This window comes from Larus michahellis, chromosome 16 (genome assembly GCF_964199755.1).
Source record: "Larus michahellis chromosome 16, bLarMic1.1, whole genome shotgun sequence".
Classification (NCBI taxonomy): domain Eukaryota; kingdom Metazoa; phylum Chordata; class Aves; order Charadriiformes; family Laridae; genus Larus; species Larus michahellis.
In genome coordinates, this window is record NC_133911.1 from 7,084,890 (window position 1) to 7,109,623 (window position 24,734).

General features: G+C 46.4%; 1 protein-coding gene across 3 annotated transcripts in view; it reads left to right on the plus strand.

Moving 5' to 3' along the window:
• The window catches only part of KAZN (kazrin, periplakin interacting protein), a 239,544-nt gene that overhangs the window by 54,266 nt on the left and 160,544 nt on the right, over positions 1-24,734 (plus strand). For 2 of the 3 annotated variants that reach the window (XM_074609463.1, XM_074609467.1), the window contains exon 2: positions 6,765-6,922. In XM_074609463.1, the coding sequence (XP_074465564.1) occupies positions 6,765-6,922 (158 nt within the window). Of the gene's footprint in view, positions 1-6,764; positions 6,923-17,567; positions 17,847-24,734 lie in introns of those variants that run through there. The other variant, XM_074609465.1, reaches the window with a different exon arrangement.

Genomic DNA, 24,734 nt, shown 5'->3' on the forward strand with positions numbered 1-24,734 from the left:
CCACACGAACAGGCTGAATTTCTCCCAAAGCCTGCGTAGAGAAGCAGGGATTTCCAGGGCGATGAGGGAGTGTTTGTGAACTGGCTGGGATTTAGAGGAAGGAAAAAACACGCTGCTGATCCGCGTGCAGTCAGTCTCGCCATGCCTTTAGTGCCCCAAACCTGCGCGTCGCCCAGGCATCAGAAGGGGAAACCTCGTGCTCGGTGGTCTCCGGTGTGTCTGTTGGCATCCCTCGGCTCACTGCTGAGAGCATCTCGTATGGGTTGTGGCCAAGCAGCCAGGGAAGTAAATCCTCAGAGCAGCAACAGCCTGGATTTTCCTTGTTTTGGTGAAAAGTGAGTGCGTTTGTAGAGCAATCTGCATTGCGAGTGGGGTCATTGCTCTTGGGACTGAAGTTGCACAGAAGGTTGTCGTTTGAATATAAAAAAAAAATAAAAATATTAAAGGTAGTCAATCAGCTGAGCAAATCAGTATTAACTGCTCTTCAAAAAGAGGTATCAGCCGGGACTTGTAACGTGGGAGATGCTGAAACCGCTGCCAGGTTCTTCAGGGGTCCCACATGTTAGAGAGCCCCGTGGCTGACCCTGATGTGGGTAGTGCAGATAAAATGGGGACAGCTTGTGAAGGAAAGGCTTGAAATGCTTTGAATAGTTTGGGTTTTTTTCCCCTCTCCGCAAAAACAACACCCGTAGATGTTATTGGGGAAGCTGTTTGGTAATATCGAGCAATAATGAATTGCACAATTTGCCCACACACATCATTGCCTTCTGCTGGATACTCAGAAGCGCTCATTAGCGGGTGAGGTTTTCCCGGCTGCCCGGAGCTCTCAAGGCTGCTCCGCACGCGGCTGGGTGGGATTTTCAAAGGATCTGTGCACGTGGTGTGGCTTCTTGGCTTTTCTCTCCATGGGGGCAAACCTCCAGTGGCGGTGGGACATGCTGACTGCTTACAGAGAAGTCCGACATAAACATCTTCCCTAATTTTTTTGCAGCAGAGTCAGCTGATGAACGCCCCTTATATCGTATCCTTTGTTAAAATTATGATAGTGTCCACCCTCTTGCGCATCACTTGCGCGAGCGAGAATTAATTTTAGACTCTGCTGGCTTTTGTCGGTAGATCTCAGGGTGTGTTCTCTACAGTTTATTTCACTTTGTACTCATCAGGGCAGTAGCTGGAGTGCATAAAATGGGGTCTCCTGGAACAACTTTCTTGCCTCAGCCTTCTCCTTGAAGCAGTCTTTGGCACAAGTGTATTTTTCCCTCATCTCTGACAGAAAGCAATTTCCTTTCTCCCCTGCACGTCCTTCAGGCTCCGGTGATTCACACCCCGAAGCGCCCTGCGAAAAAAAACCCAAAACCAACTTCGTTGACCCCGTTCTTGCTTCTGGGGGTGGCAAATGGTCCCCACCTGCAAAGGCCCAACGTGGCACATCATCTCGCAGGGCGGCAGTGAAAAACACCACTTCCGAAATACAGCGGTTTCTCCCTCCTTGTAGGCGATGTCAAAGCACTAAAGGAGGATTGTTACAGTTCCTTTGCCTCTCGAAATTGTTCCTCGCAGTGAGGAAATGGTGAAATTGGAGTGGGAAAAGCTGGGAAGCCGACGGGGCTTTGGTAGCTGTAACTTTTACTTAGCTGCTTGTCTCGCTCGCAGCATTACTGATATGTTATCAACTTGAAGCCAAGAGGACTGATATGGCAAGGGAAAATTGTCCTCTCTCTTTTTTTTTTTTTTCTTTTTTTTCTTTTTTTTCAGGGGATCAGGAAGCATCTTTTAATCTGAGCTGAACATCCCTGTGTTTATATCTCAGGTCCGTAATCGTCTCTAAAAATAAAAAAAGGTCTTAATGTGTTTGCAAACAAATTGCTGGATTTAGTTGAAGTGTCGCTCGGCAGAAATGTTTGAGGCTTAACCTTGAGAGGGACGTAGGGTTTGCCTCGTTATTCTTCTCACTTAAATTTTTAGTGGGCACAAGGCGGGAAGTTCCTTTTGATTTAAATGAGAAATATCAAATATCTTCTCCTTACGAGAAGGGCCCTTTGGAAGTTGCGTCGCAGACTGACACAGGACACCCAGAAAACCAGTGTCAGAAATTGTTTGGGTTTTTAGGCTTCCTTTGTTTTCACTTTGTGTGTAGGCCAGAGGTTCGGACATGCATGTTTTACTTTCATGAAGAAGACTTAGACGATTTTGTTTTCAAGCGCTATGGCAGATGCTTATAAAAATCAGCGCAAGTGAAATACTCATCGGCTTTTTCCGCATTCTTACTGGAAAACATTTCTTCTGATTTCTCCGGCATCTCTCTAATCCTAGAGAACTACAAATGAGAGAAGCATTTGCCCCCCCCGAGCTTCATGTGCCATATATTGCTCAAACAACACTAAGCTTCCCAAAGGGTAAGAGAAGAAACACCGGAGAATATGACAACCTGGGCTGGTGGGAGGTGTCCCTGCCCAGGGCAGGGGGTTGGAACGAGATGGTCTTTAGGGTCCCTTCCCACCCAAACCGTTCTATGGTATAGAGCTATCGCTTCAGATAAGGAGGTCAGAATAACTCAGGACAATAAATTTTGTTTGGTTTGAATTACATTAAAATCATAAAGCCTTGGAGAACTGCTCCACACACCAGTTTCTGGTCACAGTCAGTGTAAATCTGGAATGAAGCCATCAGCTGGAGGAGGGTAGCTCTGGTGCACATTCATATTACTAGAAGCAGATGTGGGCTTATGGCTCAAGCCAAAATTTCGGACTATAAAAAAAATGATCTGTCCTCAATTCTTCATTGGTCGGAAAGGATGGGAGGAATAAATACTCGTGCTTTAGCACTGAGAAAATGACATTCAGGACTGAGGTGTCTGACGGAGGTGCTGGTGCAGCCTAGGAGTGGTCAGAAAATCCAACCTGCTGCTGCCTGTGTGCGGCCATACACCCGCCGCTGTTCTGCGTGGAAACCTACAGCTCCATGGGGCTCTTGGGTGTTGGGTGGTGTGAGGACATATGATTATAAAACAATTGCTGCCTGGTGACTTGAAGAACCTTGGCTACACGTGGTTTCCATCACACCTATGAGCCCTGCTGCTCCCCAAGACCCGGTGTCCACAGCAGAGCATCGCTCCGAGATACCTCCAGCTCCACGTGCATTGACCCACGAGGAGGAGATGTTTGATTTACAAACGTGACGCCTGGGTTGTGACATACAACAGTGTGTGCCATACAGAAGTCCCACCCATCAGTAAAATTATTATGTCAACAAGATAGGCGTAATATTTTGCTTGCAGGCCGCGACATTTTTGGCAAAACAGTTTTTGGAAGGTGACACGGTGCTGGAGAAATCCTTGTGTGTCTGTGAGCAGAGGAACGCTAAGCCCTGCTTTTCTTCCTTTCAAGAAATAAAACTTCTCTAAGAGGACAAAAGCTCTGTGTGGCTTTTAGTTCTTCACTTCCATTTTCGTTAGAGGGAAAAAAAAATCCCACATCAGCATCGCACTCTTTGTGGGAATGAATCCTTCTGCCTGACTTGCAGAGATTTATAATAGAAACGCTGACAGACCCTTATTTATAATGGTGTGAACAAAGCCGTGGTAATGGGCCCCGGAAAAGAGAAAGTGCTTAAACTTTTAGATGGCTGAGTGTGGGAAATGGATACCGAGACTTTCCAGAGGACTGCGGGCAGAAAATTAAAAATGTTGTCCCTGGCATTGGTGCAGGACACGTGTGTTGTCAAAATATGGGTAGGAGGAGACCAGAAATCAACGGGTGATGCACAGACCTCACCGAGCAATTTGCACGCCCACGTCGCAGTTCTACGCATTTTTTTGTGACGTGCCGACACCCCCCAAATCCACACCTGCCTCCCTCCCTCCGCGGTCAAAGCGGGCTTTGGTGGTGGGTCTCAGCCCCCTGTGGCGGGGTCCTGCTGGCCAAAAGGTGAGGGAGGATTTTGTGGTGCAGGTGACTTTTGGCTGCGTGTTACTGGCAAGTTTTCTTCTGGAGAGAAGCACTGAAATGTTTTGGCCGGGGGCAGTGTTCCTCGAGGCTCCTTCATCTTCTCTTCAGCTGTAACTGAAGTATTGACATACTGAACTAAACAAAACCAGACCTTGCAGAATTGTCGGAACAGCTCTTGATCTTAGAATCATGGAATCACAGAATGGTTTGGGTTTGAAGGGACCTTAAAGCCCACCCAGTGCCACCCCCTGCCCTGGGCAGGGGCACCTCCCACCAGCCCAGGTTGCTCCAAGCCCCGTCCAACCTGGCCTTGAACCCCTCCAGGGATGGACAGAATAAGATGAAGGAGCCTCAAGAAACTTATCCAGTTTAACCTCGGAGTAACAAAGCAGGCAAGAAATATATTTGTAAATTGTGGGGGGAGAGTGTGGGAGGAAAATGCAGCTTTTAGGCTCCTGCTGTGGTGCAGAGGTGCACCAAAGCCCTTGCATCCCTTTCTGGCAACGACCAGGACAGAGTACCCAGGTTTCACATAAAATACATAATAAACCGTGCTGTGCAGAGGGAAGAGAAACTGTGACATGGGAGAAATTCCCTAAGTGTGTTGATGGTCGTGTGTTACTTAAAACTTCACCAGGAGAGGAGCTGCCGGTCCGTTGCATGACCAGCTCGGCATACTCTCCACCCCGTTGGAATCCGTGTGGCTGTGCTGGTTTGCTGTACCTTGGAGGTGCTGGGGATGCAGGACTTTGATACGGAGGGAGCGAGCCTCCCTTTTGCCTGGTGGAGCGGTTTGCGATGCTGAAATCCCTGTGTTTGCGTGGCTCAGGCAGCCGAGGCGAGTTCGCAGCCTCCGTGCGTCTCCAGCGAGCGCAGTGCCCCGGTGCGACCCCGCCGACTGTCGCATGCTGGAGCTGGTTCAATTGGTTGCTCCAAAGCCCTTATCTTGAATACGATTTATGGTACGGCATAAAATGGATCCGTCCATCACAGTGAGCCTCAAATACCTGCTCTATTAGCGGTGAGGTACGTGGATACCCCAAGCCTGGGGAGTCCTCCCAAACCCCTCAGACTCTCCCCAAGGCTCTGTAAGGCTCAGATTTTTTTATTTTTTTTTTTTTAAATCCGAAATAAACACTTTGGATAGGGAAGATTCTGTTCGCTCGGAGACACACCTGTTATTTGTTACAGACCTTTTGTCTGGGGAAGATTTGCTCCTCAATAAGTGTGATTTCTGGCTAATCTTTTACTACTTTGAATTTTGCGGTAAGATCTTCTTTGGACAGAACTAGGTCGAGCGTATTTCAATTGCGTCGTGTTTTTAAAATCCGGTTTGTCAGAGAGTCCTAAATAACACATGGCCTTCTCCATCTTGCCCCAGCAAATCAGGATTTGCAATACGTAGCGCTGCGGCACGGTTCAGCGTGTGACAGTGATGTGCGACTCCGAGCCGCCAGCTTATCGAAGGGTCTCGCTGCGTGAGGCCCCGGCAGAAGGAAAGAAAACACGCTGTAGAATTATTTGAGCCTCGTTTATTTAACGAGCCCCCCGTAAAAACGAAAACTCCGAACTTGCGACCGTTTAAAAGCAAATTGCACGGCAGGCTTTTCAAATCCGTAAAAAGGCAAAGCTTTTCATTGGGCAGAAATAAGTTTTGCCATTAGTTCGTATATTGCAGCCTGTGTAAATTGCAGCGTCTTAAAGTATATGAAATTGCTGGGGGACTTCTCTGAGCCTCGGAGGCGGTGATTTCTGATGTGCGTGACTGGGAGCAGAATCCCACGTATAATGCCTGGGTTTTGACCCTGTGAAGGAGAATTTAAAAGATTAACAGTGCTTCAAATACCGACAATCGTGCAGAAAGAAAATGAGCAGCATTTCAGTTGTTGCTCTTGCTCTTTCCTACCCTAACTAATAAAAAAGCCAATTTTCCCGGCTTCTGCCCTTCAGATTGTCCGAAGTTCCGGGTCCCAGCACATCGTAGGGAGCAGGTCTCTGAGCTGGGAGTCAGGAGACTAATTTTTTCTTATTTTTTACTCTAGCAACAACCTGTTATTTGACCTTGGGCAATTTGCTTTCTTCACAGCTATACGGTACTGCAGTTTGGGTTTGCCACGTCCAGGGGGACAAGGCCTGTGGCCTGCTTCTTATCAGGAAGGATCTTCGGTTTCAACTGAACTTAACGAATGCTAATATGGGACAAATTTATGAAAAGTAATATTTGTAACCAACTACTCTTTGGTTTCAGAATGTTTCAGTGCATCTTGTTCCCATCCTTATATTGCCCTAACTGCTGCCAGGATGTAACCTTAAACCTTAGATGAGTTACCTATAGATGCATGCATATCTATAGATTATTTATAATTAATGATCCTTGTAACAATAACTCAGTACTTTCATAACCTTCGTGTTCATCGCGGCATGGATTTACTATTGAAAATACAATTTTGGCGCTGCAAAACCTTATCGCGTCGGGAAAATTGACTGCATGTGGATTGATTGGGGGAGCAGCGAGGCTGCGCTGTTTGGATTCTGATTGAATCTGGTTGATATCCGGAAGGAGCCAAAAATTACCGCGTCGCCCTGGTGCTGTTGCTGTGGTTCTCCGTCAATATTTGACTTTACGGTAGTCACCAGCCTGTATCGCGCCTTTGCTGGTCCTCCACAGGGAGGCCGAGGGCAGCAATGGGGACCAATTTCCAGCTACGCTTTTCAAAAGCAGATTGCACGCCGTGGCTCATCTCAAAAGAGAAAATGGTGTCAGCTCCCGCCGGCACAGTTTCATTCCTGTTTCTCTTTCCTTCTCTGTCTCCACAGCTGTGGAGTCGCTGCATTCCTTGAACGACCAGATCTCCCATTTTATCGTCAACAAGTCGAAAACGCTGGATGAAGATGAAGACGCCTTTTTGCCCAGCGAGAAGGAATCTCTGAAAAACTCCATGATGCTGATGAGGCACCTCCTAATGGACGCACAGGTAGGAAATCGATAAACTCCCATCTGTTAGGACACGAGGAAGGCACATTGCACAAATCTGGAGGCATTTTTACAGGCGGTTTTAGCAGTGGAGAACATGAGTCCCTAACACTTGTTTAAAAACTGACTTTGGCTTCTGAAATCCGCAGCCGCGGAGGGGGGACATCTCGGTGCATGGAGCCTGCAGCTTGTGATGGGGCTGGGTCTCGGATTCAGGGATGAAAATGGCGCTGACGTTTCAGGAGAAAATGGAGCAATATACCCGCTGAGGGGGATCCAGCGTCAGCACTAGCAAAAGAAAATCATTTTGCCACTGAGCATCTGTGCTGAATGCCAGTGTTAGAAGTGCCAGACACATAACTGAGATGTTGGTTTCACCATGCTCTAAAATGCCAGTTAAAAGTCATGAAACGACGTGCAGATGTTTCTTTGTGCCTTTGCTGCTTCGACATAAAATCTCTCACTCTCTAGGTTTACCGTCTTCCAGTGTGCTCCCTTCATCCTACAAAAAAACCCTTTGAAATATTCAGTACATTTATTTTTTTATATTCCCTTTTGGGCTCTATTTGTTAAGCCTGGATGGAAAATGGCAGCTTGTATTGGAGGATTGTTTTTGAAAACAGGGTGGTCTCCTCTCTCTTCTCCTCCCATAAGCCCTAAAATCATAGAAATCTGGCAAAGCAGGTCTGAGACTGTCCCAAACCCTTCAAAGCTCTCCAGAGGTGGGGATCCCACAGCCCCTGCTCCAGGCTTTGACCGCTCTCACAGGAGATTATTTGTTTTTTGGACCATTTTGCTGGTATTTCCCATGTTGCAGCTTGTGCCCATCGCCTCTCGTTAGAAGCTTAGTGGGAAAATAAAAGAGGAGGAAATTATTCCTGTAAGGATTAGCAAAATAATGGTATTCAGGGCTTTTCCTGACTGCCATCCCATGCTAAGCCTGGGTTGCCGTTGCAATACCAAGGTGGGTCGGTGCCGATGGTATTACTGCAATTACCCAGCGCTCCGTTAACCAGCTGGCCCCCAGGGCCCTGTGACTTGCTGCCAGCATCTTACAAGTGCCTAAATGGAGAAAGTAAACAGAGAAAGCTACACATTTTCATGTTTTATTCCCATCTTCTCCCATGTGGAGGCTGGCGGCTAATTTTATCTGCTTCTCTCACTTTCAAAGCCTTTGGTCCTAATTACTTTGGCTAGCAGGGATTTTGTTGCATGCGAGAAGGGGCCTGGGAGTCCCTGGTGTTAGTGACGTGTGTGTTTTAACGTTGGATATTTTTGCATGGGGAGTCAGTCCAGGCTGTGGGGGTGCACAGTGGGCAAACCGTTACAGCTGTGCTCAGCGTTTCGGTTCCACGAGTACGGTGTTCACGTCGCTTCTGTACGTCTTTAGCCAAGTCGCCTCCGTTTACCCCAAACCAGCAGGTTGGATGCTGCTGCAATGTCGCGGAGCACATGACGGGTTAGATCATGCCTTTGGATTTGCTCTCACAGCCTGTGCTGCAGGTGGGAAAACCTCTGGGGAGTCAAGCAGCAGAGTAAGCAGATGCTTACAGGCACCTGCCTGTTGCAGATAAAACAAATATGGGCCAAAAAAGTACCTATTGATAATCCCCTTATGCAGGAATTCTTTTTTTAGCAACTGAGAGTTGCTTTACTACTTATCAGTTGTCCTGACTGCATATTAAGCGCTGCCTGTGATGATAGAGTGACTGATTAAGGAAATGCTAATGACAGTGGGGAAATGTCAAGTGCTCCTGCATCCTCCTGATGCGCCTGGATCTCTTCCCAGAAAGGACAGGGCGGGTTTTTTTTGCCTGGGATGTTGGAAGGATGACAAGGCGGGAAGTGGTAGTGATGAGGAAAAGGATGGAACCTAAACAGGTGACAACATCAAGTACAAAAAAACCCCAACCCAATAAAATAAATCCTCTGAGGAATGAAAGAAACATAAGGCTGGCAGCAAGCTACCTAAACCAGCGTGTGCATATAAAGTACGTACTACCTCTGACTGCGGAGTGCCCTATGGCTCTAATTACACAGGAGGAAAAAATACCACCAATGCAATTATTTCCCTTTCCTTACCTGATCTCATTTCTTCCCAGCTAGTGGTTTTTATGGGAAGATAGAGCCCTGCAGCAGTAAACAAGATTGATCGTGCAAGGCTCTGTGCAAAGATAAGCTGAAATGCAGTGCTTGGCCCTTTTACTCCTTTCCCTCCTCTCTTGGCATGGACCTGATTTTGACCGGCAGATAATTTGAAGAGAGAACACCCAGCTTGAATTTTTGGGTAGAAAGTAGCGGGACTTCTAACCCATCAGAAGAGACTGATCAGAGGGGATGGTTAATGGACATTTCTCACTTCTCTGACACTATTAATCTGCTTTTAAACACAGCCCATGGGGATGACTGTCTCATGCCTTCTGCCTTTCTGGTGTGGAGAGAAATTGTACAAATATCAGTAACTCTGCCTGGACACCAGCAGGCCAGGAGATATGGCTGAAGCAAAGGCTTCGGATACACCATGGATCTAACTTTGAACTCGAGTCTTTTTTTGTTTGGCTTAAGATGAATCACGGAACCGATCAAACATAGTTTTCCACTTTGGAAAATGCTGCGAGCGTTTTTAGACCAGGCTGCTCTGGGGACCACGTGCATCTGTCTGTGAAGATGCAGGTCCCCGCTCTCAGCAATGTACCACAAAGGACAAAATAACAAGGATGCTTATTGGCGTGGAGAAGAGGAACCACGGCACAGAGGCCTTGGGGAGGTTGTTCAGGGTTTCACAGCCATCTTTTCTTATAGCCAGAATTCAGACTCCATGCTCCTGAGCTTCAGCCCACTCCCTTCATTGGACCGTATTTATTTCTCCCTCGGCTTCTTGGAAGAACCTCTTTCCCCCATCTGTTTTGTCAATTTACTCTACCTTTCACTGATTTTTCATGCCTCAGTTTTTGCTGTACTGGTGTATGAGCGACTGTGACAGTAGTGACTACGGCTTTATACGATAAATTTGCCGTGCAGGAGGTCACTCGTTGGTAAACACAGAACAGAGAAACAGCTGTTGAATGATGGGGGGGAAAAATCGTCTCATGTCCCATATGCGCTAGGGCTTTCCACATGGTAAATGGGGCATTACCTTGCGTATTTTGCTCTCCTCCCACCTGCAGAAATGTCATTGATGTCATTGATGTCAACAGAAGTAGCCGCGGCAGGGTGAGCTGCAGTGCGGGCTGGCTGAGAGGTACATCGGCCCCGTCAGCGGCATTAAACGGCACGTGGGGACAGGTAATAAGCCGTGTGGAGTCTCTCGGCAATAGGCTGTCAGCTCAAATTCTGCCCAGGGAAGACAGTGATTTAATGAAAGCCGTTACAATCTGCAGGGATCTCTTGACCCCGGTGGTCTCCATCCATTACGCGCCCCGGATAGGATTTCCTCATCGTGAAAATACCCCGTCGGAGGGATTGCTCGCTGACCCGCACGCTCGCTGCCGGGCTGGCAGAGCTCTGGAAAGGGACCATCACCCTCCGCCCGCGTGAGGGTTGGAGCTTTGCATCCAGATTGCTCATTTCTCGTATTTGTTTCAGGTTTGCAGCAGTTTCCTGACGTCAGTCTGGAGGTATAAAAGCATCACGTTCCCCTAAACAGCGCTTAGCAAGTCATCATCTGCATCGCGGCGCTGAAAGGGGGGAGAAATCCGAGCGGGAGTTGAAATAGTGTTATATGAACTAAAAGGTGTACTTAGATAATGCGGGTGCATAAAAAGCAGACGGAAAGAAAAGGCGCATTTATTCTATATGACGTGTGCCAGCCTCCACGTAGCATAGGAATGAATAAACAATTTCATTTCTGCCAGACAGCGCCGTGCAAGATGCTATCACGGGGATACGGCAGCCTATGATAGATTGTCATTGTTGTCAATCATTTCTGACAGTCCTATTATGCTTGGAAAGGATGTTTGCTCTGTGCATGTTGTTTTATAATCCTCGGAGGTGGAATTTTATAGCCTAGCAGTGTTTTTTCCTCAGACGTTTCCCTAAGCAGGATTTATTGCTGCTGAGACGCACGTGACGTGAATCCGTTATACCTTCAAACTTTAAATCTCCCCCCAGCTCTGCCTGGATTACTTTTGGTTTGGTTTGGTTTGGTTTCACTTGGCTTTCTGTTTCTAATTGCTGTTGCGAGAGACTTAAGTGGCGTGGAGCAGAAGGTACATAACAGCTAAGGGCTGAGTCATACGCATCAGCTCTAATCTAGCAGTTTGCCGAAGCAATTTAGCTAATGAATTGCAAAGGTGCATCCAGGCATCAGCAGCAGCCTCCGACGCAGGGGCAATATTCTCTCTTATATGAAGGAACACGTGTAATTTTTCTGGATGCCTGACCTTAAAAGCCAAGCTTTCAGGAAGTTGAGCACATTTAGTTACTTCCATAAAGTGTTTAATTGACTTCGAGTGGATTTTAAGTTCTTTGCGAGAAATACCATCTTTTCATTCAGTTCCTTTCCCAACAGTGTTGTGATTGTCGTCGGGGCCCTCTTAGGTGGTGTTACAGAAGGAATGAATAGACGTGGAGACAATCATTTGGTTGGGACTGGACTTTTCAGGAGCAACTGTACCACGAATGATGACTTAAGAACAAGATTAGCTTAGTCGCCTTGTGGGGCAGCCGGCTTAGATTTAATTGGATTTCAGTTGTTGGCTAGGCACGAGAGCGTGAGGATGTCGAGATACTCAGTCACTTCTCTGCTGAGGGGTCCACTTCTTTCTTACATAAAGACATAAAATAAACCCGGTGGTGCTTCTAGCCTAAGTTGTTAACAAAATAGTATGGTCGTTGCCCCAAAATCGTAGGGGAAAGAACCCTTTCATTTACATTTAGAAGTTTTTTTTCTTTAAAATCTGGCATTCTAGCACTTTACTCTGAATAAAACAGCTCCAGCTCTCGTTAACAAGTGGGATGAACCTTTAGCAAGTGTTTACCAAGCCAGGTCTGCAGATATTGCTGGAAGTTGATACCGGTTTCAGTAGAGGATTTTGCCCTGTTTTTATTCGGAAAATATTTCAGTATTCGAGTTGTCACCACCATAAGCCCTTGAAGTTTGACACTGGGTCAAATGTCAAACACTAAGTTTGACATTTAAGTTGAGAGTCTTTCGATTTTTGAAAAAAAGGAAAAACCTACTTGGCATGACTGACTTTTAGCCATTCAGCATCCCAGCAGCTGTTTACCTTTGGGGGTTTTTTATATTAGCCTCCGTTCCTCTTCTCCCTCAGAAAAAACCAACCATAGTTTCTTGAGCCCTTTTACATTATAATCTTTTCTTCAGTAGTCTCTGTTGTCTTTGCGAGGGAGGCTGTGACTGAGACAGCTGCAGAACTAGTAGCAGAGCAGTGCCGTTTCATCAACTGACCTTTAAAAATAATTCTTATTTTCTACAGAAGTCTGTTGGACAAAACCAACTATGTTGTTGCAATATTTTCCTTGCTCGTTAAACACTTTCCACTCTCTGCTATTCAGACTTTTAGCAGTCCTAGCTCCAGGAGCAAAATCCCAGGACCTTCATTTTCACGCGAGTGGGTCGTATTAGCATCAACAGAAAGAAAACAGAAGGGAAGATTTGCTCTTGTTCCAATAAACTTAGGTTATTTGAGTTCTGAAAGCATCCTCACCACACTGCTGTGTTTTGGAGAATGTAGAAATAGATGTGGTGTTAATGCTCTGTTAGGGAATATTATCAAAAAACAATTGTAAATTTGCGTTCATGTATGTCAGCATTCACGTATGTCAGCGTTCACATTTTGTAAGCTGGTTTGGCTTGGAAAAAAGCTTCAGTTAAAATCCGGATGTATTTAGGGGAAAGCCTGAAAAACAAACTTCCTGCTCCGCACGCTGTATTTTTTTTACATTAATCTGGCCGTCCCATTTCCATAAGAAGAAATCTTCTTAGCCACTTCTGAGCCAGCGGCGCATCTTCTAATGATCCCTCTAGGTCTAGTCTGAAAGGGAGCACAAAAGACTCGCTTCTGTTGAAGGAAGAGAAGATAAAATGCAGAACCCAGCACGCTTCGTCAAGGACCGTGTTGTGTCTAATGACATCATTAGCATGTGTTAGACGAGCCCCGTTTGCGGCGCCTGTCCCTAAGCACGTACCTGACAACCCGCTGCCTCTCTTCATGGTCGGGGAGAGGAAAAATGGATTTGCGGACTTGCCTCTATTAGTTCAATTTATTTGGAGACTGATGTGTTGTATAATGAGGGGACATCAAAGATACCCTTAAAAGAGGTGTGCGGTAACAGGCGCGCTGCTGTCTTTACCAGCCCAGCTCCGCGCGTCATTAGCCACCCACAAGTGGTGGGGCTTGGTGGGCGCTGTGGTCCTCTTGAAGGTCATACCTCGGGCTCACTGATGAGTCACCACCTGGTTTTAGCCACCTGGAATTTATTGATTCATAGGGGGGGGGCGGTTTTAGGCAGACATTCTCTGTCCTTCATTTTTAGTGTACGGGAGAGACTGTCTGAAACGTGTGATGCCATTTAGTTAGTATTGAGTTAAGTGACAGAGAAAATTTCCTTATGGCATATAAATGGAGGAAAAGACGGGGCTTGCGCAACTTCTGATGCGTGACTGAAGAGGCCAAAAGCCTGGTATGGTTCAAACCAATCTGTCTCAGGTGTCTACTGCCAGTGAAGGAAAAGCTAATCCAGGTTTGAAGATAGTTTGTGTTTTTTTTTTTCTCTGAGTATTTAAATTTAATTTGTTTCCAGATATTTAAATCTGGAAAATTTGCCTTGCAACAAATCCAGGCTGACCTGATATTTTAAGCAAGGTGGCCATGGCTGATTCGGGGTCTGCTTTAGCCTGTTCTTGTTGTAATTCCAACTCTCCACCCATCCATCCTTCACCCCACGTCCCACACTGGCGTGGCCCCGCGGCACCATTGGGGCTCTCGGTGTTTGGCTGGCACGGGAGGAGCAGGTTTGTCCAGCCTTTTTTCCTCTGTCTGACACCAATACGTGTGATCAGGCTGGTGCTTGGATACCGAGTAAGAATAGTTGTCGCCGTACATTTTTCAGTGTTATTGCTTGGCAGGGTTGTCATCAGAGGGCCACCGTGGTCATTTCGCTACAGCTGTATCCTGGCCCGCCTTCGCTCCTGCCCTCCCCTGGGACTGGAGAGAAAAAGACATCTTGAATGCGTTAAATCCTTATCCGTACAAAACATGACTGTCTGCATCATGAAGAGAATCTAAATTCAGCCGGTTCCTCATGCGCGGATGCTTGTTGCTGCTGAGGCTCCTGCCATCCCTCCGTCGCGGTGCTGTGTCTCAATTTGCTCCTTGCCGGCGCGGCGCGCTGTGTGTTGCGCTTCTCAATATGCTTTGCTCTCTTGCTGCTGAGCCGTGCTGGGGACAGTGGAAAAAAAGCAATTTCCAAGGCAGGGAGGAGACCGTCACTGTTCTGCCGGGCTGAGCGCCGGGGGGCGGGGGGGAGGACAGCTAAAATGTCCTGATTCTGGAAATGAAGCAGGACTTGGGAGGGGATAGAAAACTCTCATGGTTGGGGACACGCCTGAGCCTGGGACCTTGCAAAGGGTGGATTCTCTTGCCTTACCTTCGCTGCAACAAAATATTTATATTACTGAGTAACGGTATGGAAAAACAGCATCATATTTGCTGCCGGCCGGTCCTGTAAGACGGGAGCTGATGGTGATGCACTGGGTACAAGATGGTTCCGCACAGCCACATCGTGCTGCTGCTGGTTTCATTCTCCCTCTTTCTTATTTGGCACTCATTTGGTACTGGAAAATGCTCGTTATTCCGCATTAGGTTTGATATTGCTGGGTTGAGAGTTTAGAAATGCTTTCAATATCTGCAACCCTGCAGGAGTAGAAGTCTCAAAAAAAAAAAAAAAGAAAAAAAAATCATCCCTTGTACAAACAGGAGAGCGCGACCTCGTGTTTAAGGGGGGCAGGAGTGGGATTCTCAACAGGTCTGTTGTTCATTTAATTGCTTATAAATTAGGACTGACTTTTAGGTTTTCATTCCGGTGTGGAGGTGAGCAAGAGACACAGGTCATGCAATGGGGAGGTCGAGGTTGGATGTTTTATCGCAGCAACTCGGCACCGTGCTTCCGAGGGGGAGAAATGTACGTGTGTGTGTATGTGAAGGGGTACAGCACTAGAGAAAACAAGAGAGATGCCTTTCTTTAACTTGGAGGGGAAACAAGACTAATCAAAAGGGAAAACGCATAAAGAAGCCGAGATCTCTGCAGGTAGTAGATATTGCAAATCATACCCAAGTAATTCCAAAAATTCCAATTTCTCTGACTCCTTCAACTCCCCAGATGCTCTCGCCCCTCTGAGCAGGCAGGCCAGGACAGAGCGCTTCGAGTGCAGAGTCCTGTCGAACGGCGAAAAAGAGAAGATGACAATTTTGTCTCACTTAAAACATGATGTATATTCATGAGTGGGGGGTGTGTGTGTGTGTCTGTAAAAGCTCTGCAAGCTTTAATTAGAGTTCATGAGAGATAAACGAAGAGTATCTTCATAAATGTAGAAGCAGCAATTAGGGGAGAGCAGAGTGTATCCGCTATCGCAGCAGTTTATCAGCAATGCAGATTTTTCAGTTAATAAGAAAAGAAAACCCCAATTGTGCAGCCGACAAACGAAACACAAAATCCCGGTTAGCTTCACTCCGCGCTTGGAAAGGGTTTTCTGCACAAGTCAAGGACATGAAGGCTCAGAAAAAACGTGTTTTATTGCCTCCAAATGCTCAGTGTGTTGTCTTCCGCCTTGGAGAGTCTCTTGCTCCATTTCTAGTTAATAAACAAGCGAAAAACCCCCCACGAAGCCCCCAGAGCAAGCGGCACCAGTACAGGGCCACCGTAACAAGCCACCGGGAAGCCCGAGAGCTCCATCACGAAGCAATTACTTCTCCTGACTCAGCTGCAAACTTTCCCCCCCAACCTGTGGGCTCGGGGGTCATGGAAGATGAGCCCAGCCGGGGGCTGCGAGCCAGCCAAGCTTTACGTTTGTATTTTTGTCTCGGAAAGACTAATAAATATTTAATGGCTCTGCGAGATAGAGCGAGCGTTTGCTTTCTTTCCCCATATATCAACACTTGCTTTAAGGGCTTGCTTGATCAAAATTAAGCTATTTCACCGAATTCATGCCCGGGATGCTGGATAGGGAGATAATTTTGCAAGCGAAAGCTGTCTTGTTTCTGAAAGCAGATTCTAGTGGAAGAGCTGGTTTTTGAAAGGGAATGTTGGGCTGCTATTCCTGCTGAAAAGAGGCAAAAATATTCAAAACAGCCATGCGAGTTAACCCTGGCAGTGGATCTTGTCCAGATGTTGTAATCCTTTATACTTTAACTCCTTCCAGGCCATGGGCTAAGCTGTTTTCTAGTGAAGGCGTCCACGTTAAATGCGCTCTGACTGATTTCATTTGCACAGGGCTTTGGCAAACTCTGTAGATTTTCTCTGGACTCAAATTTTCCGAGCAAGGAGATGGATTCACTGGTTGCAAGACCCCGTCGTCACGTAAGATCCGCTCTCCCTATTGGGAAAAGGTGCCTTTTTATCTGTTGTGTAAATTTAAGGGTGTGATTTAATTCCCATCTTCCTCATTTGTCTGCGAGTTGGGATTAATATTTGCCTACTTCACGGTGATCGTGTGAGGCTCTTCATTAATTAATGTGTAAAAGCTTTGAGATCCTTAGGATGAAAATTGCTTTAAAAGATGCTGTTAATAATAAATATCAAGTAATGCACCTTGGTACATCTTAGCAATAATTGGTCCTATCATTCCTGCCCAACTCTTCCATGAATTAAAAGGCTTTGAGTGGGACTGGAACCACGAATGGGATTGGGACCAATTAACATGTAATCATATGTCAGTTTTTATATCCTTGACTCTCCTGTCATGGGACTCTCGGGAAAATCTCCATGGATTTTAATAGTGCGATGTCAGAATTCAGACCCAGACATGTTTGTGTGATAATTGCCGGATAGCCCGCGTTCTTCTGGTAACTTGGTTGCTTAGTGATTAAGCTCAAAGCAAAACTATGCTGGTTTAATATTGACATAAATGGAATTAGCCACTCTTTCTACAAGTTAAATGTTACACAAAAATTTTCATTATAAGGAAATTATGATTTTTTTTTTTCTTTTGATATTTGAATTTAATGAACTATTTTGTTGAAATGCTGGTAGTTTTTGACCTGCTCTTTGTGCTTAATCTCCACTCCAGTGTGTGGAGGCTGGCTCTTATGGAAAATCCAGTAATTTGCTTCTCGGTCACCCAGCTCAAACTTTTAATAGATTTCAAGCACACAGCACTTACTCTCCTAAAAATGGTGGCTCTGAATATGTTTCCCATGTAAACAAAGAGTTCACATAAAGGAATTACCTGATCTTTCAAAGATATCAACGTTATTTCTATGGAAGGGGAAATCACCGAACCCTGGAATGACGGGTGGGATGGAGCCAGGAGAAAGGACAACGTGAATTAAGATCAAGCAAATCGATGCCTGAGAAAGTTGATGCCCGGTAAGGTGCAACTTTCCAGCGAAGTGTTTCCCCTTTCTCAGCAACCCTGGCAACCCCTCTTATTTGTTCCCGAGTGCGAATTGCACCGCACGAAGCGCACTGTGAACATGACTGGTGCCACATGGGGGAGATGTTGAAGAAGAGCTGGATCGCTCCACTCCGGCGCACCGACTTCCCAGGGCAGAGCAGCCCGAGGTGTTTGGGAGCCTAATTCCTTTGAATTTTCCCCCCAGATCGTGAGCATTTAGACATCCCGTATCAACGGGCTCTGTGGCAAGCCAGCTGAAAAATTGCGCCTCTTGGCCTGAGAGTGCGTGCAACGTCTTCCAGTTGCTGAAGGTGCTTTTGCGAGCAAGACCACGAAGTGATCAAGCGAGGTAAAATGATGAGTGATGTGGTCCGAGTGTTGAATCCCTTCGTGCGGATGCAGTGCTGAATTTTAGCGTCACGGCATCACTGCTGGTGCTCCTGCCTGGCAAGCGGGGGTTGGGAAGGGAGGGTTCGGAGGAGCGAAGGGAGGCCGGCTGGCGCGCGGAGCAGTTAGCAGCATTTCTTGCTGCCTTTTCCCAATACGCGAAAAGTAACCGTAGGCTCATCCAAGTGGCTTGTGATTTACTCGGGCCCACTGGCCATCTTTCTTGTTTCTTCTTAAAATAATGCTTTTCGCGCTGCCTGTGAATTAGTGGTTAATGCTTATTTATGCATGAGAAATCTCCATAGAAATGACTTTAGGGAAAGAGAATATATGTACTATGTGAAAGCAAAAAAAGTAAGGTTTTCTTTTTGAAATACCTCTCCAATCTCCATTCTTTTCTGCAGTAGTTTAAAAAGACGTTCGTTCTAGGACTCTGATAGATTTTATAATATTCTAGCAGCCAGGTTAACAGGTAGAAGCGAGCACATTGGTAAAGGAGGTGAGTTGTGAACGTAGAGGTGCGTAGCCTGGGGGAAGTCAAGACATCCTCATTTTCCAGCTTAAAAAAAAGAAGAAAAAAAGAAAAAAAAAGAAAAAGCTACGAATACACAGTGCATCCCCTGAAAGCAAGGGAGTGCTGTCCCCTTTGAAAACGTGCTTCAGCTGACTTCAGGGGAGCTTTGGCTCCTCTTTCAAGCACGACCTTCCCTTTCTGGCTGCAGACCGCCAGAGGCTGAGAGAATAGAGCAACTTTCTTCTCTTAGTCTTTCTACATAGAGGAATTCAAAATCACTGCATGATGTGTGCCCCAATTAATATTCCCTAATAGTTTCCATTTCCCTTCCAAATGATGTCAGTCTCCATTATTTTTGGCATAAGGGTAGTAAGAGTAATGTCTGTTTTTCTCAAATACTTTTTATCTAATTTTTTGTGTTCTTAACAATCTTTACTCATCTCAGCACTTTTTTTTTTTTTTTTCCTTTTTATCCATCTGGTTTTCTCTTACATTGCAAAAGACCTAAAACAAAATAATGAAAACTGTCTTAATCTATTACTACTCAGTTTGCGCATTATTAATAATGAAGGCAGTGTAATTAGGCTGCAGAATGCACAGTGAACACAACATTAAGATGTCCTTAACTAACATCTGTGGCTGATGCTTTTCTTATATTGGTAGAAGCCACCAAGATTTTACATGAAAACAGTATTTGTGTCTGACGTTGCTTTTACAGAACACAGTGGCTTCATTTTTTTACTAGCTGCCCGTTAAAAGAAAGCATGAAATCCACAGCCTCCGCTGCAATGAATGCTCGGCTCTATTTAAGGTGCAGATCCTGGTCTCGGCATCGTTGCTGCTTTGCTGAAAAATTTGTCTTCTTGTGCCCTCGGTCATGGAGCTGACGGGATGCGATGGGCAGAAACTCCTCTCTGAGAGGTGCTTCTTCTCGTCTGCCTCTTGCCTCCTCTCTCTACAGCAACCCCCTGCCGTCCCCATCCTTGTGCACCTCGTACAGAAGGCCAGCAAGCAGCGAGGTGCTTCTCCCCCCTTTCATCAGCGTGAGACGGCGGTTTGATCCTCTGCCCTTGCCGTCCTGAGGAGTGACCTGTGAGACATCACATCTCTTGAACCAGGGGCATGAAAGGTGTCTCCGTTTCGAGTTGTTCCCGAGATGGCGGCAGGAGATCTTACCGTTAACGCACAAGGACATCACTGCCGCAGAGCTAGCCGTGGCCGGCATGCCCCATCCCTCCCTCTTCGACAGCTTTGGGCGGCTGGCAGGGGACCAAAAAGGGATCTTTTCAAGAAGAGGGACATCTCTCAGGGCAGGTGTGTCATCTTTGAGGGGCCGCTATTCCAAAGCAAACTGCTTCGGAGTCGTTCTGAACTATTTCAGGTGAAATTCTTCAAAGGTAGGCCAAACGCGGGCCAAATTTTCCAAACTTGACTCCTTTTGAGTTTTCACAATGTAATCCGTTTAGCAGGCAAAGTTGCATTTACACAAATGGCACCCGGCCCGAAACGGGAGCTGCAGTGGTACGCGGAGATCCTTCCTGTGCGGTTAAAAATATAAAGGAAGCCGTTCCCATGATTACAGACTTCTTAAAAAAAAACCCCTATGAATAATGCACTTGAGTCTCTGTTAGAAAGCTGCGTCAGCGACGCTGTCACTCTCATGAATGCAGGGAACTGAAGGCGTAATTATAATTTTTCCAGGTGGCCGGTTGCCACCTCCACAGCTGTGACACTGCTGGGGGAGAGGGGGACCAGGGGCTCTTCCAGCTCTGGGCTCTCTGCTGCCTGCACCATCCGTGGCTAATTGTGTCCCTGCCCGGGGCAGGCGGGTTGGACCTAGATGATCTTTAAGGTCCCTTCCCACCTAAACCATCCTGTGATTCTATTCTATGATAATCCTACGAGGGAAAAGGCCAGTGGGAAAATGCTGCTGGTGTCTTCTTCTCTTGATTCTTCTTGGCAAAGGGGCACTAGACCAAAATTAGTATTGTTCTGTAGGCATTTACTTCCACTGGGGTTTTTTTACTGGGTTCCTTCTCTACCACACCGACATCTTGTTAGAGCAAAAGAAGCCAAATTCTTCCCGGTTTCTTGATGCAAAATTGGAAATAAATGGGAAGCTTCAAAGCTGCTCATTGCAATCATTCAACATCGTCCTTGCAGCCAAGCCACGGCCCTGTTCCGCTGTCAGTCCCTGTGGATGGTTCCTTGTCAAACCGTCCAAATCCTTCGTTATCTTTTGTACGGGGTCGAGGGGAGGATTAACCTGTTACTACCCAAAGCACAGGTGGAAAAACATTGCAGGTTGCTGCCTAGTGCAGTAAAAATAAGCGCACTTTGGTAACGGGTACTGTTGCTGGGGCTTCAGAGATGTGCACCTCTGAAATGAAAACCGAATAAGGGCCATTTAAAGAGTTTTTTAAATTGTATTTATAGTGAAAAGTTGCATAGAATAACTACGCACTCCCTGCTCATCTTGTATACGTAACCCTCCCTGTCAAATCCCAAATTATTAGCCGACCCGAATCTTCCTGCCGCGCTTACATTACTCATCTGCTCAGTGATGACTCTGCACAAACAAGAAAATAAACCAGCCCTACAGCTGTATTAATGTAGCAGCTCCGCTGGAAACCTGGGAAAATGCAATGTTTGCAAAAGGGGGCTGGGGAATTGATAGCGCAAGGGATTTTATTGTGGCACGTTTGCGAGTAGAGTACACAACGGAGAGTGAATAAAGACCTTATAAAAATACTTGGCAGCAACTCCTCTAAATCTTTCAAGGTATGAGTTTCTTATTTTAGTTGATTTACTGGTCTGACAAAGAAGCAATCATCGTTAATCAAAATAACTCACTCCTACTCTGTGTATGAAAGCTGAAGTTAGATGAAGGTCACGGAAAAGAGATGATAAACTAGCCTGGGGTGTTTCGTGGTTGGAGTTTATTAGCAAGCCCATTCTAGAGGGGGAAGAGAGTTTTGCAGATTATTTTCAAAATGGATTTTTTAAAAAAAGTAAGGTTTGTATCTACAGCAGGTTCACAGATGTGGAGTCCTTAAGTATGCATGAAGGGATGATTTCCTGACTGCTTTTAGTAGCAAGAGGTAGTGTACTGAAAAGCATTTGGTATTCTCCTGGAGGCAGGGAGGGAAGTAAAGATTTGGATAAGATATGCAGTTGAGAAGCGATACGGGTCTGTGGGTGCCAAACCACATTTTCTGAGTAAGCTTCAGGAGACTACGCCACTGACACTTCTGAGAAGTTCCCCTCTTGTGCATAATAGAGATTTCTATCTTGTGCCTAGGTCCGTTTCTATTTAGGTAAGTGCCTTTCCTTTTCTCTTGGTGGGGCAATGTCTCGTTGCCACATTCCTCGCCCCAGCCCATACGGCGTCCCACCGAGGAGGACGTTGGTAGACACCTTATTCAGCAGTTTGCTGATGGCTGAGCCCCAAATAAGGCAAAGCTGAACAGGCAGAAGCCCAAGAAACCTTCAAAATGCTTATGCTAATGGTTCTTAACAAGTTCCATGTTTTGCCTTGAAACTCTCTTCAATAGCTGGAATCCGTACTCTGTCTAGAACTGAGAGAGCAATATCTAAATTCAACGAAGAGTAGTTGCCTGAAACAGTGAGGACTGCCAGTGCCTGTGGACATTATCAATTAGCGTTTTGGTGCCAGAATTATCAATAGCTCTCTTGCCACTAGCACTTATTGTTAGGAACCTAAGCTGAGAACTGCTTATTTCACTTGGATCGCGTAGTGTGCGACCTTAGCAACGATGGAGGGACACCAAGTCCCTCAGAAATTTTATTTAGAACCGAATGTTTTGAGGTTGAGGTTCATTTTGTATTCCCTGTTCTTCTTGTCCCCCTGCACACGTCTGATGAGTCCATATCTTTTCATTTAAAAGCGTCTGTGAGGTATTTGAAATTTCTGAAGAATATGCTTACACATTGTTTGTTTGCATGATCAGTGACACAAACCCTCCTGGGGAGTGCAAACACTCACGGAAAGTGAGTAGAAGATCAACTCCCAGATACTGGAGACCAGTCCAATATTATGAAAGCTGGAATTTACAATATAAATAGCGTACACCTATGTCAGCTCCTGAATTAAATTATATTTCCAAGAGATCTCTTGCGGCAGCCTACTAAAAGAATATATTACATGCTCAGAGGCAGCCTTCGCCTAATACAACGAAAGGGGGATAATTAAAGGCTTCTCAAATCCCAAATGTGCCAGCAGCTGTGGGTCCGTTCGGGAAGCAGCTCTGGGACCCACGTGTGTCCCTCCTGCAAAGATGGAAACCCATTACATGACGCTTGTGGAGAATAAACCTGGAGGGGGGAAGAGCTGCTCTGCCCAGGATAAATATGTAGAAGTAATCCACTGGGAATCATGCAAGAAAAAAGTGGTAGCAGGTGGCGGCCCTTCTTTTCACCCTACAGAATACATATTTAGAGGCAAAACGCAGAGGAGGAGCCAATTAGTGGGATTATTGAGCTTCAAGAGGCAGGTGCTTGCATTCCAGCTAGGAAACTGCTGCTTCCTGTTAGATGAAGTGCAGGTGCTTTATATACAACAGGGGCTGTGGCCACAAAGTTTCGGTAATTACAGAAGCTGAGGATAACGAGGGGTAAGATTTGATGGTAGCTTGTTTCTCAATGAACCAAAGGACCCATAAGGCGGTGTTAAAACTCAATAAAAACTGAATTTTCAGAGCCGAGCGATTATGTGCGTTCATTGTGGAAGTCATAAAGGGAAGGTGGTATGTCCTACGTGGTCTTTTGAATGGTGAGGAGTCGGGAGACGGTGATAGCTTGTGTCTGTATGATACTGCTTTGGGATGTAAGGAATAAAACGGCATCAAGGTTTTGGCTTTGAACACAGTAAGGCTGTAGATTCCTGCTTAAAATAAAGGAAAATGAACAGCTGAGAGAGCAAACCTGTGGGTGAGCACCGGAGAAGAGGCTAAAATAGAAATCCTTTCGCTCGTCTGGATGCAGCTCTGGCGCGATCCGAGCCGCGTGTGTGTCTTTCCCTGGCTGCGGAGCAGATGGGCCGTGTCGGCGGAGCACTGGGAGCGAGAGCCCCCGCCGGCACTGGGAGGGCACGGTGCCCGGCTCCTGCGGGAAGACCAGATTTCGGAAGGATTCACCAGCAACCTGTCCCGGGTAGTGAAGGAGGGACCTTCGTGGAGCTACAAAGCGATGATTAGTTTGTCTTAGTCGCAATTTAGAGCCTCGAGGTCTTTGCCGCAGGGAAGAGGTGGGAAGGCAAGTCGGAGCTGTGCACAGTGTGGCAGAACTGAAGGGAAATTTGGGGGGAAAATCAGGGAAAATCAGGATCCTGTGTGCTTGGCTTAGCTCCGGCTGTGTGCACCCTGCGAATGCTAAACCAAGTCAGGGCTCAACAGGATCCGAGCGTGGGTTTCCTATTACTTTGGGATCAATAAAAAGCAAAAGAGGGAAATAACTTTGCTGAGGTGTGTTTTGGGGCGTTGGGCCATGTTTCTGGCTGGCGAGGTGGCAGCGCTAAGCGTTTTGGAGTGTCTTTGCCGCTGAACCGTTTGCTCTCGGCCGCGTGCTGAGTTCCTCCAGCAGGTTTGCTGCATCCCCCTTTCTGGTGCGTAAAAGAAAATCCCTTGGTTCTGCAAAGGATGCTCTTCAGCAGGCAACCTTCTTCCAAGGCAGCAAAGCTCCTGAGACCTCAGTAATTGCTGCAAGTGTATCGATAGTGGATTTTTTTTTTTTTCTTGTCGTTTTAAAACGTGGTCACTTGTAAGTAGGAAAGTGTAGGATCGGCGGTCAAATACGGTTGCAATATAGAAATAGCAGTTTCCCGGCGGGTCACGGGATCAAAGCTGAAGTCGATAGTTCTGAAATGGTTATAGTATTTGTAAGAGACGGGAGATCGAATGGGTACCATGTGTAGATATCGCTACTTCTGTAGAAACATTTATTTCAGTAGTATTTACATACAAACGTGCAGATGTTAAAGACCCGGGTCCCACTTGTTATTGTAGGCGTTAAAGGCTGCCGTAGACATCTGATGGGGAGGGCAGGGCTCGTTACAGGCTTGCGAGGAGGAGAACAGGACTTCTGAAGAGAAGGCAAACCTCTGAAGCTCTGGGTGACCCTCTAAGCCGGGTGGACTCTTGGGCTCACTGTCATCATACAACCACTCAAGTTATTGAAGGTGAAGGGAGTGTGGGCACCGAATTTGTCCGGCTCCTTGACTTTCTGTGATCGCTGAACAGCGTTTGTGACCGGGAGTCAACAGCAAAGTCCCCGAGCAGAAGAATAGGTTGGTAAAAAGCTGCGTTAGAGAGACACCTC